Source organism: Actinia tenebrosa, unplaced genomic scaffold, assembly GCF_029948245.1.
Source record: "Actinia tenebrosa isolate PJP-AT-01 unplaced genomic scaffold, QUT_ActTen_1.0 PGA_scaffold15__27_contigs__length_11533743, whole genome shotgun sequence".
Taxonomy (NCBI): Eukaryota; Metazoa; Cnidaria; class Anthozoa; order Actiniaria; family Actiniidae; genus Actinia; species Actinia tenebrosa.
In genome coordinates this window covers 8,567,490-8,582,309 of record NW_028292575.1, presented here as the reverse complement: position 1 = coordinate 8,582,309, position 14,820 = coordinate 8,567,490, and the positions used below count along the sequence as shown (strand labels likewise).

Here is a 14,820-nt window from a genome sequence, read left to right as displayed (position 1 = left end):
CAATGCTAAAGAAGAACAAATCCGACAAAGAGATCAGGCTATCGAAGACCTGGAGGGACAAATAGAGCGGCAGCAGGAAATAGTTGCAGATCAAACTCGCCCCGAAGAGGAAAGGGAAGCAGCTCAAAGGGAAGTAGAGACTCTTCAGGAGCGCCTTGCGGAATTACATGCGCAAAAGGAAAACCTGGAAAGAGAATTGGGGCTTACTACTAAGGAAAAGGTAAAAAGAGCTCTGGTGAAGTATGGTATTCCACTGGCATTCGCGGTCGCTATTTCAAGCGTAGTAGGAGTTATTATGACCGCGCTTAAGGCTACAGGCGCAGGCGTAAAAAAATTAGGTAATGGGCTGACGGACTTGGGAAAAAAGATGGCAGCCGGTTTGCCTGGGCTGCTGGGTTCGGTCGTTTCCTTGGCACTTAGGGCCGGCGGAGAACTATTGAAGTTCGTGGGGAATAACGTTTGGATCTTGGTAGTAGCTATTGGCGTGGTACTCTTAAAGAAAATGAAGGGTTAATCTTATCCTTATGTATTACTGGGGGCTTATCATCGTCAAGCCTCCGAAGCGTCCTCGACGGGGGATAAGTAAAGATAGTATTCACACCGCCTTGATAATTTGGTATTAGCGGCAGCACGCTTATAGTAGAAATAGGCTTATGACTCCAAACTGCGTCGGTAATGCTACTACCTATACCAATGCTATTTATCCTTGCGTTGCTAAGTATCGACCCATCGCTGGTAGCATCATCGGGAAATATTTGTAACTTAGCATATTTACAATTAACTATCATATGAAACGTAACCGGCGTTAAGTCTTCTAAGCTAATTTTGTTTGGCTCCATCGAAAAGTGAACAGCTCTTCTGCTGTTCGAAGAAGTCCGATAGGAAGGCAAAGGCTCGTTATTTTCATCAACGAGTCTAAACCCTACGTTCGCGGTAATTCCCGTGTTAATGCAAATGGTGCAAATAACTAACGCAGGTCCACCAACTTTAACCCACATTCCCATATCGAACCACTCATGTCCTTCGTACTCCTTCACGTCTAAATAGTGGACGTAGCGCATTTCACTTAAATGTGGATTCATATATTACAGGAAAAAAACAGGCTCCCTTCGTTTGAGGGGTAACAAGGTTATTTTTCTAAAGGCTTATTACCGTCAAGGTGCTTATGGTCTTGTGATTATAAGCCGCATCTCTTTGATCTTCTATGCTATTTACACAAACGCTCCCAGTATCATCTACACGCATTTGCAGCTTTACCTTCCCATGGCAATCAGTAACCATGTGTAAAGTCCAAACCGATAAATTCTCGGTGCTATTCGCTGGCGGCTCTACGGAGAAATGCGTAGGCTCCCTGTTATTATCTTTTACGCGCATGGGCTGCAGTATTCCATTGTCGTCGCAGAAACGAAATCCTACGTTGGCATGACTACTCGCGCCAATGCAAATACTACAAAGGATTAACTTCTTTCCCGAGTAGTTCAAATTCACTGACATACCCGTAACATCAACCCAAGATGCCTGGGTGTATTTTTTCTCGCCTGTGTAAGTCGTATAAACACAATCTACTCCAGCCATGTAGGGGTTGTTCATCGCCATATATAATAGCTCAGACCAATGCTTGCAGCTGCTAAGCCGGCTTTTAGTAAGTTATGGTTATATTCCTCGGGTATAACCTTCTTTACTGGTTTCTTTGGCAGCACCTTTTTTAATGGTTTTTCTACCTCTTTTTTTGGTTTCTCTACGAAGTGAGGAATGCTCTTGGTCATGTCAGAGTTCACGTCATTCATCCCAAACTTCATATCCTTGGTAGCTCGCTGCAGCTTATTGTTATAACCCACAACGGAATTGGTGTTAATAACCAAATTACTTGGCATTAACCAACAACCAGGCGACAAAGCGTAATCCAGTCGCACTTTAGACTGCTGCACCGCTAATTGATATCTCTGCACCGACTTGGATATGTCATTTTCTATTATTGCAGACTCAAATAAAGTTAGGAATTCTTCTTGTGTTTCCCGCGAAGCACCTTGGGATCCAATGATGGGGCTGCGGGTATTTACCTGCGCTCCTAAGATACAGTATACGAATGCTTCAATGCTACGGTTGATCCTGGCTAGGTTCCTTAAACCTTTTCCTTTCATTAACACAAATGGATCCCAAGTGCCGAGGTAGTTCGATTGAATTCTGGTAATTAAAGAATTATTACTCTTATCACCGCCCATATCACCGAACTCTAACTCACCACTTGGGTATTTTTGATGTCCGTAGTCGGCTGGCTTCTCACCGTTGGCACCCCAAACGTAAACTATACCCAGCCCATGCGTCTTACCCTCTTTGTAACGAAAATCTTTTTGCTGTGGTTTGAACTCATTAATTAACCTTTCCAGGGCTGCGGCGTCATATCGATTATTCAATGGATTAAATGCCTTATCTCCCGGTAAAGGTACATTAAGTTCCTTCAACAACCTCCTTACCGTAAAGGCAACGTGAAACCGCATAAATGAAATGTGGAACATGTCCGCGGCAACACCACAACCTTTAGTGGCAGCCCAGACAGCAAAGTTTAACTGCTGTGGCCAATATCGCATATTGGGTCCTGCTAACCATTCCCTGGCCTCTTTACCTGACGTATGCTTTAACATCGTATCCCCATAGATATTCCTTACTACTATATCAAATGATTGCTTACCCACTGAAATCTTCAGGAACGTTACCATCGTTTCAAATTCGTTTACACCACCTTCAGCATCGTAAAATGGGTAATCTTCCTTGTTCATTAATAAATCCCTTGGAAAATTAGGTGCTTTATGAATGGGGTGTACAACCGGTAAATGCTTCACCTGATCGACCAGCGTAGGTTTTAAATCCTCATTGCTGTACATTCTTTCACCGTTATAGTAAATACCATCGGGTCTTCTTTCGAACTTACTAGCACCCGCATGTGGAAACCTTTTCCTAAATTCTCTCCAATTCCAGTAATTTTGGTTGTCGTGTATATCATTCCCAAAAGCGTCGTACATTATATATAATGGATGTTATAGCATCAGCACCTCCACTCTATCCTGATTTACCTAATGAATTGAATGCCGAGAACTTTCGTTTGAATAAGGTAAACCTAATCCTGGCTTACTTGGAAGGGCAAACTAAACACTATGAAAAAGTCCAAAAAAAGTACGTCAGAGCCCGAAGCATTTTACATAAAATCGCGATAACTTCCGGCTCCATGTCCGTGGCGTTAACAGGCACTGGCGTTGCTACTTCGCTTACTGGACCTGGGGTAATTGTTGGAGTTCCTTTGGCTAGCGTCGGCGCCGCCTGTGGCATCGTTTCCGCTGTTACAACAGGTATTATGAAACAGTTGTCAAGTAAGATATCCAAGCATGACACGACAATAGCTCTGTCAAAGGCTAAAGTAAATACTATCACTGACCTTGTCTCAAAGGCTTTGTGTGACAGAAAGATAGATGATGTAGAATTCTCGCTTATTCTAGCTGAAGAGGAAAAGTATGAGAAATTAAAGTCGGATGTAAGAAATAAAAAAACAATTGTAAGAGATCTTTCCGAGGAATCTCGCAAAAAGATCTACCAAGAAGCAAAAGAAGAGCTTCAAAGAAAACTCGCTCAGTAAAGATTTGCTTTGAAAAGAGCGTGACAGGATTCTATTTGCATATTGAACGCCGGCTGTCATATGCAAATTGACTTAATTACATCATCGCCTTGGAATCCATTCTAACAGGGGGTGGTTGGGGTCAATTTTGTAAAATATTTCATAGATTACATCAGGGTAATAAGGAATATCCTTATTCAGCTGACAAAACATCCACTCGGCTCTGCTCATATCAGAAACCTCAGGAATAGACTTACCGGTAATTTCAGACAAAAGATAGGGAATAGCTTTGTAATACTTCCCTAGCTTTAATTTTTCTAGCGTTTTCCGCAGGCTTTGTGGCGTTGGCTCTTCTAAGTGGTCTATAATTCTTTCCATTACTTCGTTGTCTAAATATACTGGCTGATGACCTTGAATGTAGCTCATCCAGTCTCTGAAGTATTTTATTCTTTTGTATGGAGTCTTCTTACGGCCTCCATTAGCATAATACTGCTCTCTGGTGGCATTTGGTACGGCATTACGAATATTCTTACCACACTCGTAACACTGTGCTGACGTGTCGTCTTCTATTTGCATTTTTTTACCACAACAAATATACTTATTTGGCTTAGTAGGTACAAACTTGGGTTTTAAGCACTTTATACAGAAGTCATAAACAAACTCTTTACAATCTTCGCACTCCATATATAGACTAACATATTTTACATAGACGCGGGATGCGGGTAATCGCGGTACGAATCGAGGTGGGTACTTTAGACGGGTAATCCTCCGGTGGTCGTTGCGTTGGAACCCCCATCCCCTATACTACTGAAGAGACAGATGAAAAGAGGCGTAGAAGCTAAAGTGAAATTTGAAATCCAAAATTTACGGTTCAGATTAGGATTTTTTTACCCTTAGTAGTTGTAATTCCTGTTCGAGTTTTTGGTTTGCCAGATGGTAAGCCATTATTTGCTGTTGCAAGGAAGGATCAGGAACTGGAAAAGACAATAATCACATATCAGTGATTGCGGCAGATTTTAATCCTTAATATGTTTTTGGTTCAATTGTTACATTGAAAAGTTTCGCCATATTTTGTTCTTATATGTTCACTCCTGGTTTGAAGCTGTCGTTGCTGTTTTTGTTGCTGCTGCTGCTGCATGGTGTCATTATTGCTGCTGTTTCTGCTGCATGTTGTTTACGCTGCAGTTGCTGTATTTTGTTGATGTTGTTGTTGATGGTGCGGCTGTTGTTGCTGCTGCTGTTGCTTTTTCTGCTGCATGTTGGTTCTGCTGCAGTTGTTGTTGCTTCTACTGCTGCACGTTGTTGATGTCGTTGTGCTGTCGTTGTTGCTACTGTTGTTGCTGCTGTTGATGATGTTGTTAATGCTGCTGCTGCTGCCGTTGATGCTGCTGTGTGCTGCTGTTGTTATTTTTACTGCATGCTGTTGTTGTTGTTAGCATCGTATGCATGATATGTGCTGACAATCAAGTACCTGCTGTAGAAACTGGCTGCAAACTTTTTGCTTCAAGCTCAAGCTGTTTGATCTGAGACAATACTTCAGGGTCTCTTCCTCCTCCTTGAAGATACGATATCTCCATGGCACTGAAAATGGCATAAAACATAACAAGTGAAACATAACAAACTCTGGCAAGAAAGGATCGCTCTGCAAATCTGTTCAATCGTACTTGGAATAAAAGTCAATTTAGCTTGCTAGTTGAGTTATGTTTAAAAATTTCATTTACACGTATAGATGCATGATCTAGTGAGAAGAACGTATGTTACCAAATGTTAGAGCCTTTCTTTTTTCTCTTCCTTTTTCATTCAGCTAAGAATAATCTTAACATAGAGCTCTGATTGAGAGAGGAGGTAAAGCCACACCGCCGGCTTCCTGGGATACCAGCCTTGCAGCTGAAGAAACTACCGACGTTACAGTAAGTATACAGTAGTTACTTCACCTTCGTACCCTTTACTTTACCTATAAACTCCCTTCACAGATGGAGGTATGGATAACTTATAGAACAAACACTACTGCACGAAAGGAAAACTGATTAAAAATATTAAGAAACTTACTTAATTTCACCCAGAAGTCCACTTCCTTGTAGTGCAGCATACTGTGGTAACGGTATAGGACTCGCTTGTTGCACATTTAATGGATTATGATTCTGAGCTCCGGTGTTGTATAGTTTTAAAGTATCTGTTGAATTACATGTGAGACAAATTATACGACTTAACAAAATCCTGTTTTCACTGAACACAACAAAACGTTGGCACTGAATTTTTTTCTTCATTCCACATAGTATTTGGTTCCTTCTCAAAGCTACATCAGAATCAGATTATTGCCCAACAATTTTTCAATCTGTTTCCTGGTACCCACCTGACATGCCACGGAAACTGGAGGAAATTGGTTAAATTTACTAGTCAAATTTTTAGATGCAAAAGAAAAAATTAAATTCAATTTTTTGGCTTTCAAAGCTGGCACTTTTCGCTACTAGTAGGGTATAACTTATAGTCTAGTATAGTAGCTCATCCAATCAAAATGCAGCATTGATGATAGACAACTATACTAGTTGGTTTTGATTTATTCTAAAAAGACTACTAGAGTTTCCAAATTTTCCATTTTACTTAGGTTTGGATTGATATTTACCTCTGGGTTGTTCAGCAGGAGAGGACCTAGCAAGAAGATCATAATTCTCATATTATATTGCTGCAGATGTAAACTTCATTTTTGTTAGTGAATCCAGACTCGTACCTAGTCGTCAATCACGCTTTAATGTGCGCGATGGCTTTTGGGAAGGAATGAGAAAAAGTGAAGTTTGCTTTTCTCTTCCTAATCCTTCCCTTGATGCAGCCGCGAACTCAATAAATCCTTCCCATCAACCACCGTGTGAGATCAATAAGACAAGAGAAGTGACTGGGTACAAGTCTGTCCTGAATCAATAAAAGCTTAACAGTAAATGGGCTTATTAAATGATTGATCATCATAAGTCATACCACATTTTTTTATCAAACCTTTTCGTAGAAAGAGGTGTTTCTGGTGAAAGAGAATAACGTCCATGGATTTTCTTTTTAAGATCTTTCAACTTGTCCATCTCTGCCTGATATTCATTTCTGTAAGAATAATAATTGCAAACAAATTGCTTACTTATTTCAATTTGGCTTCCAGTGTGTTTCTTTTTTGTGAGGTTATGAAAATACTATCACAACATTTTTACTGATTTTATTTTCATTGATCACTTTTATCTAAATTGTTTTCTCTGTGCAATAGTTTCAAATTGAAGAATTTTAACGATTTTAGAGAGCAATACCCTTTAATAAATAACAGCTGTCTCAATTAAATATAAATTTGAATCCCATAAATACATTTGATCTCATATTATTTTACCTCATTTCCTGTGATTTATAGTCAAGATATTTTCTAAGTCCTTCGAATTCTGCTTCTTGCTTGTCCTATTAAATATGTACATGTAATGTTTTTTCAAAAATCATAATGTATACAATCATTCTCTTCGTACATTAACTGTTCAAAGTTTGTTGAAACCCTGAAACAACCACTAGGCCAATCAAAGTCAGGGAACAGCTAACTGACAGATTGCATATGAATTTATAATTTCAAATTTCGTGGAGGGAGGAAAACCTGAAAACCCAGAGAAAAACCCACAAATGAAAATGTGGGGCATCCACCCAACCCACAGTATAAAAATCATTATCCATGATGAAAGATGAAGATCATCCCATTCCCCTACTAAATACTCTGATCACTCCACTTATAAGCTATATTACTTTTCTAATAAAATAGAAAAAAAAATTTTAAATGTCTGATCTAATTAAAGACTAACCACACTTCCTTGTGACACCAGCTTGTGCCTGCTTTTTAATCCAAGTGAGTTCATTTTTTCTTGAATGGCTGAAATTGGTACAAGGTGATTAGTAATAAAGTGCAATATAACCTCTCATAATAATACATAAGGTAAAACATGCGCAAAAGGTGTTTAATAGAACTCAGTGAAGCATCATTGTCATACACTGTTAACGTTGAATATCACCTGGGGGGGGGGGGGGTACTCTTGCCCGTTTAGGGTAGGGATGTGCCGCTGAGCCCTCTGAACTCTAACCCTGTTCCAGAGTAAAATCGCTGTAATTCATACCCTGTTCCAGAGCAAGATCGCTGAAAACCATACCCAGGCTGTTCCGGTATTGCGAAAATAGATACCCTGTTCCAGAGAGGAGAGAGTGTGATTTCATATACCCTATCCCAGAGCAAGTGTGATTTTATATACCTTGTTCCAGAGTAGAATTGCTGAAAACCATACCCTGTTTGGCGGCACGTACCTGTATAGCGAATATAGGAAAGTACCCTGGGAATTTCACCAATCAGGTAATGGTCACTGGTTCAAGCCCAGTGCAACACCATATACGACTTGAATTTATTTGATATACATGTATAATTACGTACTGTTCTCTCCAGTGCAAGGGTTCTCCAGTTTCCTCCATAAAAATCAACATGTGAGTTGGGCATTGAATGAAGCGGTAGTGTCACGCATGAGAGAAAAAGTTTCCCCAATTAGTGCTAAAAACACTAAATGATTCACTTAACAAATAAAGAACTTTATTTTAATTTTTTATTCTATTTTGTAAAAATTACCAAGTTTCTCCTCCTTCAATCTTTCATTATGTGCTCTCAGTTGATCTAGTTGTTCCTGGTGGTTGTCTTCTAGCTGTTTTAGTTGGTCATCAAACAAAGTTCTATCAAGTTGGTAGTTTGGGGATGACCTTGATTGCCTACTGTCTGGAACCTTTCATTTAATTGGAAAATACAAATCAGAAAAATAACAGGAAAAACAAGAAGTGCAAGTTAAGTGTGTGTTACAGTGGTTATATACAGTACCATCTAACACTATAATATAGGAGCAATTATGAGCCACAGCAGCACATCATGCTCCTACAAAACCAGGGATGCACAAACAAACAAAACAAATCCCTCCAGCCCCCCTCCCCCCCCCTTCCCAAAAAAAAAAATGCAAAGGAAACAACAGCAGCACTTGGAGCAACACATGAGAGAGAAAAAAAAAACAAGAAAAGCAAATCCCCAAACAACAACAAAGCTTATTCATGCATGATTATTTTAAACAAAAACACCAACAAAAATTTGTATAGGAAATCGCACGATCTCGAGTACAATTTGGAAATTAATGGACACGAGTAATGTTTTCAAAGTTCTTATAATTGCACGAGCCTTTAGGCGAGTGCAATTAAAGAACTTTCAAAACATTACGAGTGTCTATTAATTCCAAATTGTACGAGAAGATCGTGCGATTTTTTGTTTATAGTTCACTCAACAAAATTCAGTAAAAAATGCGAAGCGACGCCGTTCATCTTTGTCTATTTGGCGGCCGATTTATAGTCCATCGCACAACTGAAATGCATAAAAAAGATTAGTTCTTACGGCTTTGAAATTTTATTTATATGTTTTTTAAGTACAAAATGATAGAAAATAATATTTTTGACATTGTTTTGGCCGTGTTGCCATAGCGACTTAATTCGGTACTCCTACGGAGTACAATTAACGTTATAATTGTACTCCTCTCCACCAATCAGAGTCGAGTAATTTTGTTGAGTGTACTATTTATCCTAAAATGAGCAGCATGTCTATGCATTTGTGTTTGCTACGGTGTGGAATATAATAGTTATACAATGCTTTCTCATGGCACACCATGGAATATCCCACTTGTCACTTGTATATAATAGTTATACAATGCTTTCTCATGGCACACCATGGAATATCCCACTTGTCACTTGTATATAATAGTTATACAATGCTTTCTCATGGCACACCATGGAATATCCCACTTGTCACTTGTATATAATAGTTATACAATGCTTTCTCATGGCACACCAATTTGGAATATCCCACTTGTCACTTGTATATAATAGTTATACAACACTTTCTCGTGGCACACCAATTTGGGATATCCCACTTGTCATTTATATTTTCTTTGTATAGACACTTACCTGAAGGCCCACTTGTAGACATAGAAAATGCAAGTGAAGTGTGGTATATTCCATGGTATGTTATGATTTGAAAGCATTGTTAATAAACTAATATGTATCTTGTTAAACTGATACTATCTATAACAACAGAAGTTAAGCCCATGCAGTAGTACCAACCTTCCTGCCTGGACCAGAGTTTATCTTAGAATGTTGGTAGGCTCTTTGTAATGACATGCTTGCTTTGAAGGCTTTTAGCTCCTCTACCTGTCATAGATGAAAATTAAAAAAATAAATGAGCAGGGATGCACACTGCATGCCTACCATATGTACCATATATGTCACTAGTGTTGTGCATAATTAATTAATTTCCTATAATTGCCTACTTCCTACAGTAGATATGCTTTGCTTGTCATGCACGAAGGTTTCAATGTGAGGCTTCGTGACGTGTATAAATGTAATGCTCAGTGATTTATGAAAGAAGAAGAGAATTAAATTTGGCACAGAGACTTGTACTGAAACCTTTGTGCATGGCAGGCGAAGCATATCAAGTCGTGGACAAGTACTCTGATGCCTAGATAAAGGTATCAATAATATCATCTCCAATGATCATTAATTAAAAGAATAAATTAACTGAAATCTTACCTTTTCTTGTTCTAATGCACTCATTCTTTGGCTAACATCATGAACAGAAGAGCCTGCTGTAGATATGCGTGTTGGATGATAATGAAAATTTTGTGGGCTTTTCTCTCCAAGAGATAATACCTATTAGGGTATACAATTCAAAAGAATGTTATTAGATAATTTACTTTAAATTATTTTTTTCTGAGAAAATAATTAAGAAAAAATAATAAACTAACCAGTTCCTTGGGTGAGATAGATTTACCCCTCCTGCCAGTATGTACCATGGTCTTTCCATACCCTCTTTGTGGAATTCTAGAAGAGCCAGGTGCTGGGGGTCCACCAAGCATTCCACAAAATTTTCTCTTATGGGTATCGTAAAGAAGCCTTGAGTCGAACTTCATATTACACTCATCACATTTCCAGGTATCCATTGCTTTCTATTCTTGTCGTTTACTTTTTCTTATTTAATTTTTTTTCCGAGTTTTATCAAGTTTTAGATAGTCGTAGTCTGTAGTTGTTCTTGCCATAAAGCTGTCCATCAGCATTGAGCAGTCGAGCTTCGCACAGATTTCTTTCTATAAATTCTCTTACATATTCTTAATCATTTGATTATTTGTTCATTATCCTCCATATCCTTCAAGGTCTGCTTTTCTTCATGATCCATAAATCATAAACATTATTTCAATAATCTTATTATGCCATATTTTTTTGTGCTAATGTTGCTATGCAATTTTAACTATGAGCCCGCTGTATATACAGCCAGCAGTTGTGCCAGCCTCACTTCATAGTCACGTGATATAATGCTCGGAAATAACATTCTCCGTCTTCCCCCCCTCCCCCCCTCCCCTCCCCCTTTATAGAAATGTCGTACTTCAGTGTATTTGTTGAGGAACATACATTCATCAAGAGGACAAAATTCACGAATAGATTCGTTAATGATTATCAGCGATTTTGTATAATATACTTATGCGAGGGGGCTGAATCTGAATTCTATCAAATAACGGGCAGCTCCAAATCATCTCGTTGCAGTTTTCTTATACTTCTAAAACTATTTTTTCCTTCTTCTTGACGATTACAGATGATCAATTCAAAGAAGGGTTGGGGAGATTTTTTTTCTTCGCAACTCCGCAGACCGCCGAGCAACGCAGTCCGGTAACGGGAGCTACCGGTACTGAAAGTAACACTAGTTGCCTTCGTTACAGACGTTTGGGGACAGGTAAATATTCCCCGTTCCCGAGAAGAACCAACCAGAAATGCATTGTAAGCTGCATCGTATTTATGGTAGACAGGGCTGCCATTGACAGCAGTGTCCATAGGGTCACTAAAGATATTACCCTGTATAAATATAGGTTTCATTTCAATTCATCCATTCATTATGAATAAAAGTTGTGTTTATGTTTGAACATGACATTACATTTTATATCATATATATTATAACATTTGATTGAATATTTTATAATTATGTATATACTTAAATCTGCCTTATTTTTGATATTTTTAATTAATGTCATTCTTTTGTTGTTGATTGAATATTTAAAAATCGGCCTTATATTTTATTATTTAATCAGTCATTCTTTTGTTGTGGCGCTTTTGATCAATTCGACATGGAAAATGCACCCTATAAGTATTAAATTATTATTATTATTATTATTATTATTATATTATTATTATTGTCTCTGACTTGTGAAATTTACAATTTTTAAACAGACGATTCGGGTCTAAACAAAGACTTCCATCAGTGTAACTGAAAATGTTTGCACTCGCGCGTTTCTTCATAGCATGCGCAATAGCGTGCGCAATAGCGCCCCCCAAGAAAATATGAAGTACTTAATATATTCTCTTGCGCCCCGCAACACAACTATATCGTTTCTTTCCTACTCGCTAAGCACAAATCTCCTCTTATTAAAAAAATGATTCCAATAACTTTTGACCGAATAATGAATATCATGGAAATGAACTTTTCATACAAATAGTCAAAAGTTATTACATCAAAGACTGAAATATCACTTGTAGATCAATACTTGTTGTATTAGTAATCGTTGTTTGGGTGTGGGTTAAAAACTGATTATACTCTATCGAAAAGATGGCTTTATAGTTCCGATCAATTAAAATATTAATATATTTCTCGTCCAAATCAAATACTTGGGTTTTTTCTTTATTCTTTTAAAATGTTATTTTATATATTCTCCTTTTTTTTTCAGATGATGATGCTTCGTTAATCCTACATGTATCGCGCTAAGCCAACTTAAGCTCTCATCCGCTTCTTTGCTGAACGCGGGAGCTTATTAGCGATAGAGCTGAAAATCTTGATGTTAATATAAGATATTATTCATGTGTCTTATAATTAAAATGAATAACAACTAATCGTTTTTGATTCTTTAATTTTGAACAATATAAATTATCCAGTCAGGAAGCTTTTCAGTTCACTTTGTCGATGGCAATTGTATTACTGCGGAAACAATTTAGACTTTTCGTGACTTACAAGTGAAATGTCAAAACCTTATTCACTTGTTCATCAAACTTAGCTTATGTGTCTTATTTGTCAGAGATAAATCAAACAGACAGAGGCAGTCTAGGATATTACCACTTGTTCGTCTTAATCTTCCTTTGTATCAGATGCACAAACCTCTATTATAGAAAGATCGAGAGCGCGCCGTTTTAATCTCGATCAAGACTTGACGTGCGGCATTCATTCGATCAACACATATTGAATGCTCTTTATCTTTATCTTTTTCCGCAGAAGTGAGTTAATTGGAGCAGGAAGTTTCGACTTTTTTTCTCATAATGTACGACTGTTTCTTCCTAAGCATTCAAAGTGAGAAACAGAATTCAGTTTTCATACTGGACGTCATTCTTTGCCTCATCAACTTTATGTTTGGAATCACCGCAATCTGTTCCAACTCGTTAGTACTGGGTTCAATTCTACGAACTCCATCGCTCAAATCTCCATCTAACACGCTTCTTCTTTGCCTCGCCGTTTCGGACCTTTTGGTTGGGCTTCTCGTACAGTTATCTTACATTCCGTATCGAGTTTTCCTGCATATCGAAGCCCTGGAGATCACATACACATGCATCGCTGGAACCGTGTTTGAGATAACCGGATGGTTCCTATCAGCTATAACATTCTTTACTTTATTCGTTATAAGCTTCGAACGATATGTTGCCATATCATTCCCGTTAAGGTACAACCAAGTCATAACCGTCAAGAGAGTGATCAAAACTTTTGTTGGAATCGTGTTTTTCTCGGGTGCACTGGCGTCTTCTCGACTCTATGTAATTAGCAATAGAATCCTACGCACTATCAACGCTGCGCTCATACCTGGGAACTTCTTAACCTTATGCTGTGTGTATTATACAATATTCCTGGTTGTCAAGAAGAAACGACTTCAGACTCACAAGCTGAGAACGAGATTTGGAACCAGCGCATGCGCAGTTGAGATCCAATTGGTGACCGAACTGAGACGATTCACTAAATCGACGATGACCATGGTTTACATTGGAAGCGTTTTCTTCATCTGTTATATTCCATTCTTTTGTACCATGATAGCTTACTTGGTTCTCGGGGACACTAGATTAGTCAGCACGTTTTATTACATCACGTTGACAATACTTTTTATTAGTTCGTCTCTGAATCCTTTCCTCTATTGCTTCAGAATGAAACCTATTCGAAGCGCAATGAAAAAGACCTTTGCAGAGGTTATTTCTTACTTGATTGCTCCCCGCGTTGAGTATAATTAAATTGAATTAATATTCTACACACTCAAACATCCTCATGCCCTTTTCGGCGGAAAAATCGATTTTTGTTAGAAAGCTGAGGAGGCCCGGGTACGAGAATGCACCCTCCATCGAGCATCTAAAATACTAAGCATATACACCTATTTCGAAAATCGTTATCGCACCAAGAGCCTCAAGTAACAAGCCAAGGCTCCAGAGAACGTCGGTACTTTTAATTATAATTCATTTATTCATGGTTCATGCAAGTGGCTATAGCTCTCCACTAATTATCATCTCAAGCAGCCTTGCTTGGAGCGATTTGTGAAGTCAATAAATGAAAATGCACCATAAATAAACTAATTACAGCTTAAAGTACCGGCGTTCTCTGCGGTCTTGGCTTGTTGCTTGAGGCTTTTGGTGCGACAACGATTTTTGAAATAGGTGTATGCAGTCTGATCAAGTGGCTATATATTTGGTACTTTGTGCAGATGGCAAACAAGAGAACTGCAGAACTGCAATATGCCCAATATCAGCCTCATTAACTGTTTATTCAGACCACCCTCATCGATCTTAGCGACGTTTTTATATTAGTCGTATGGCAATTATATGAATACATTTAAGTTCATTTATTTATATCAGATAAAATTGTCAAAATGCATGTGAAATAAAGTATAAAGAAACCTTAGTTGACCTTTGAAAAGTCTGAGTACCTCTCTCGCCATACGCACTTAGATTTTGGATTAGGGAGTTTTAACGTTTTTTCCTTCGCTTTATTTGACAACTTGACGATTTCATTAAGTTTTTTAAGCCGTCGTCATACATATCCTTTATAATATGACACCACAGAAACCTAACTGGGGTACCTGTGGAGCGACAGGGAGTTTGAAAATGGATGAGCTGGAAGTATTAAG

At 38.3% G+C, this 14,820-nt stretch overlaps 3 protein-coding genes and 1 long non-coding RNA gene across 7 annotated transcripts in view; 2 read left to right on the top strand and 2 right to left on the bottom strand.

Annotated features, from left to right (window-relative positions):
- The window catches only part of LOC116289708 (uncharacterized), a 53,773-nt gene extending 42,860 nt beyond the window's left edge, over positions 1 to 10,913 (bottom strand). For 2 of the 3 annotated variants that reach the window (XM_089030140.1, XM_089030141.1), the window contains exons 1-11: positions 10,432 to 10,913; positions 10,217 to 10,336; positions 9,752 to 9,838; positions 8,229 to 8,379; positions 7,423 to 7,490; positions 6,969 to 7,033; positions 6,596 to 6,694; positions 6,231 to 6,256; positions 5,657 to 5,780; positions 5,079 to 5,188; positions 4,499 to 4,581 (exon numbers count right to left, since the gene is read on the bottom strand). In XM_089030140.1, coding sequence (XP_088886266.1) covers positions 4,499 to 4,581; positions 5,079 to 5,188; positions 5,657 to 5,780; positions 6,231 to 6,256; positions 6,596 to 6,694; positions 6,969 to 7,033; positions 7,423 to 7,490; positions 8,229 to 8,379; positions 9,752 to 9,838; positions 10,217 to 10,336; positions 10,432 to 10,626 — 1,128 coding nt within the window. In that variant the 5' untranslated portion in view covers positions 10,627 to 10,913. Of the gene's footprint in view, positions 1 to 4,498; positions 4,582 to 5,078; positions 5,189 to 5,656; positions 5,781 to 6,230; positions 6,257 to 6,595; positions 6,695 to 6,968; positions 7,034 to 7,422; positions 7,491 to 7,863; positions 8,005 to 8,228; positions 8,380 to 9,751; positions 9,839 to 10,216; positions 10,337 to 10,431 lie in introns of those variants that run through there. The other variant, XM_089030142.1, reaches the window with a different exon arrangement.
- On the bottom strand, positions 368 to 3,979 carry LOC148911018 (uncharacterized). Of its 2 annotated transcripts, XM_089030144.1 has the most exons (3): positions 3,865 to 3,979; positions 3,431 to 3,491; positions 371 to 3,071 (listed from the first exon to the last, which is right to left on the bottom strand). In XM_089030144.1, exon 3 carries the CDS (start codon positions 3,018 to 3,020, stop codon positions 1,587 to 1,589), a length of 1,434 nt encoding a protein of 477 aa, XP_088886270.1. In that variant the 5' UTR covers positions 3,021 to 3,071; positions 3,431 to 3,491; positions 3,865 to 3,979; the 3' UTR covers positions 371 to 1,586. The 2 variants fall into 2 exon arrangements, with proteins under 2 accessions (XP_088886269.1, XP_088886270.1); XM_089030143.1 differs by lacking the exon at positions 3,865 to 3,979 and having other exon boundaries at positions 368 to 3,071; positions 3,431 to 3,652.
- Positions 10,481 to 12,489, top strand: LOC116289709 (uncharacterized). The gene is made up of 3 exons (XR_016119814.1): positions 10,481 to 10,618; positions 11,274 to 11,411; positions 12,397 to 12,489. It is a non-coding gene; the product is annotated as an uncharacterized LOC116289709 (long non-coding RNA).
- A 353-nt stretch (positions 12,490 to 12,842) lies between these two features.
- LOC148911017 (histamine H2 receptor-like) lies at positions 12,843 to 13,933 on the top strand. The gene has a single exon (XM_089030157.1). It carries the CDS (start codon positions 12,980 to 12,982, stop codon positions 13,931 to 13,933), a length of 954 nt encoding a protein of 317 aa, XP_088886283.1. The 5' UTR covers positions 12,843 to 12,979.
- Positions 13,934 to 14,820: the final 887 nt, after the last annotated feature.

Coding starts and splice junctions, on each gene's coding strand:
- LOC148911018 (XM_089030144.1), bottom strand. CDS start 3,020: ATGTACGACGCTTTTGGGAATGATATACACGACAACCAAAATTACTGG.
- LOC148911017 (XM_089030157.1), top strand. CDS start 12,980: ATGTACGACTGTTTCTTCCTAAGCATTCAAAGTGAGAAACAGAATTCA.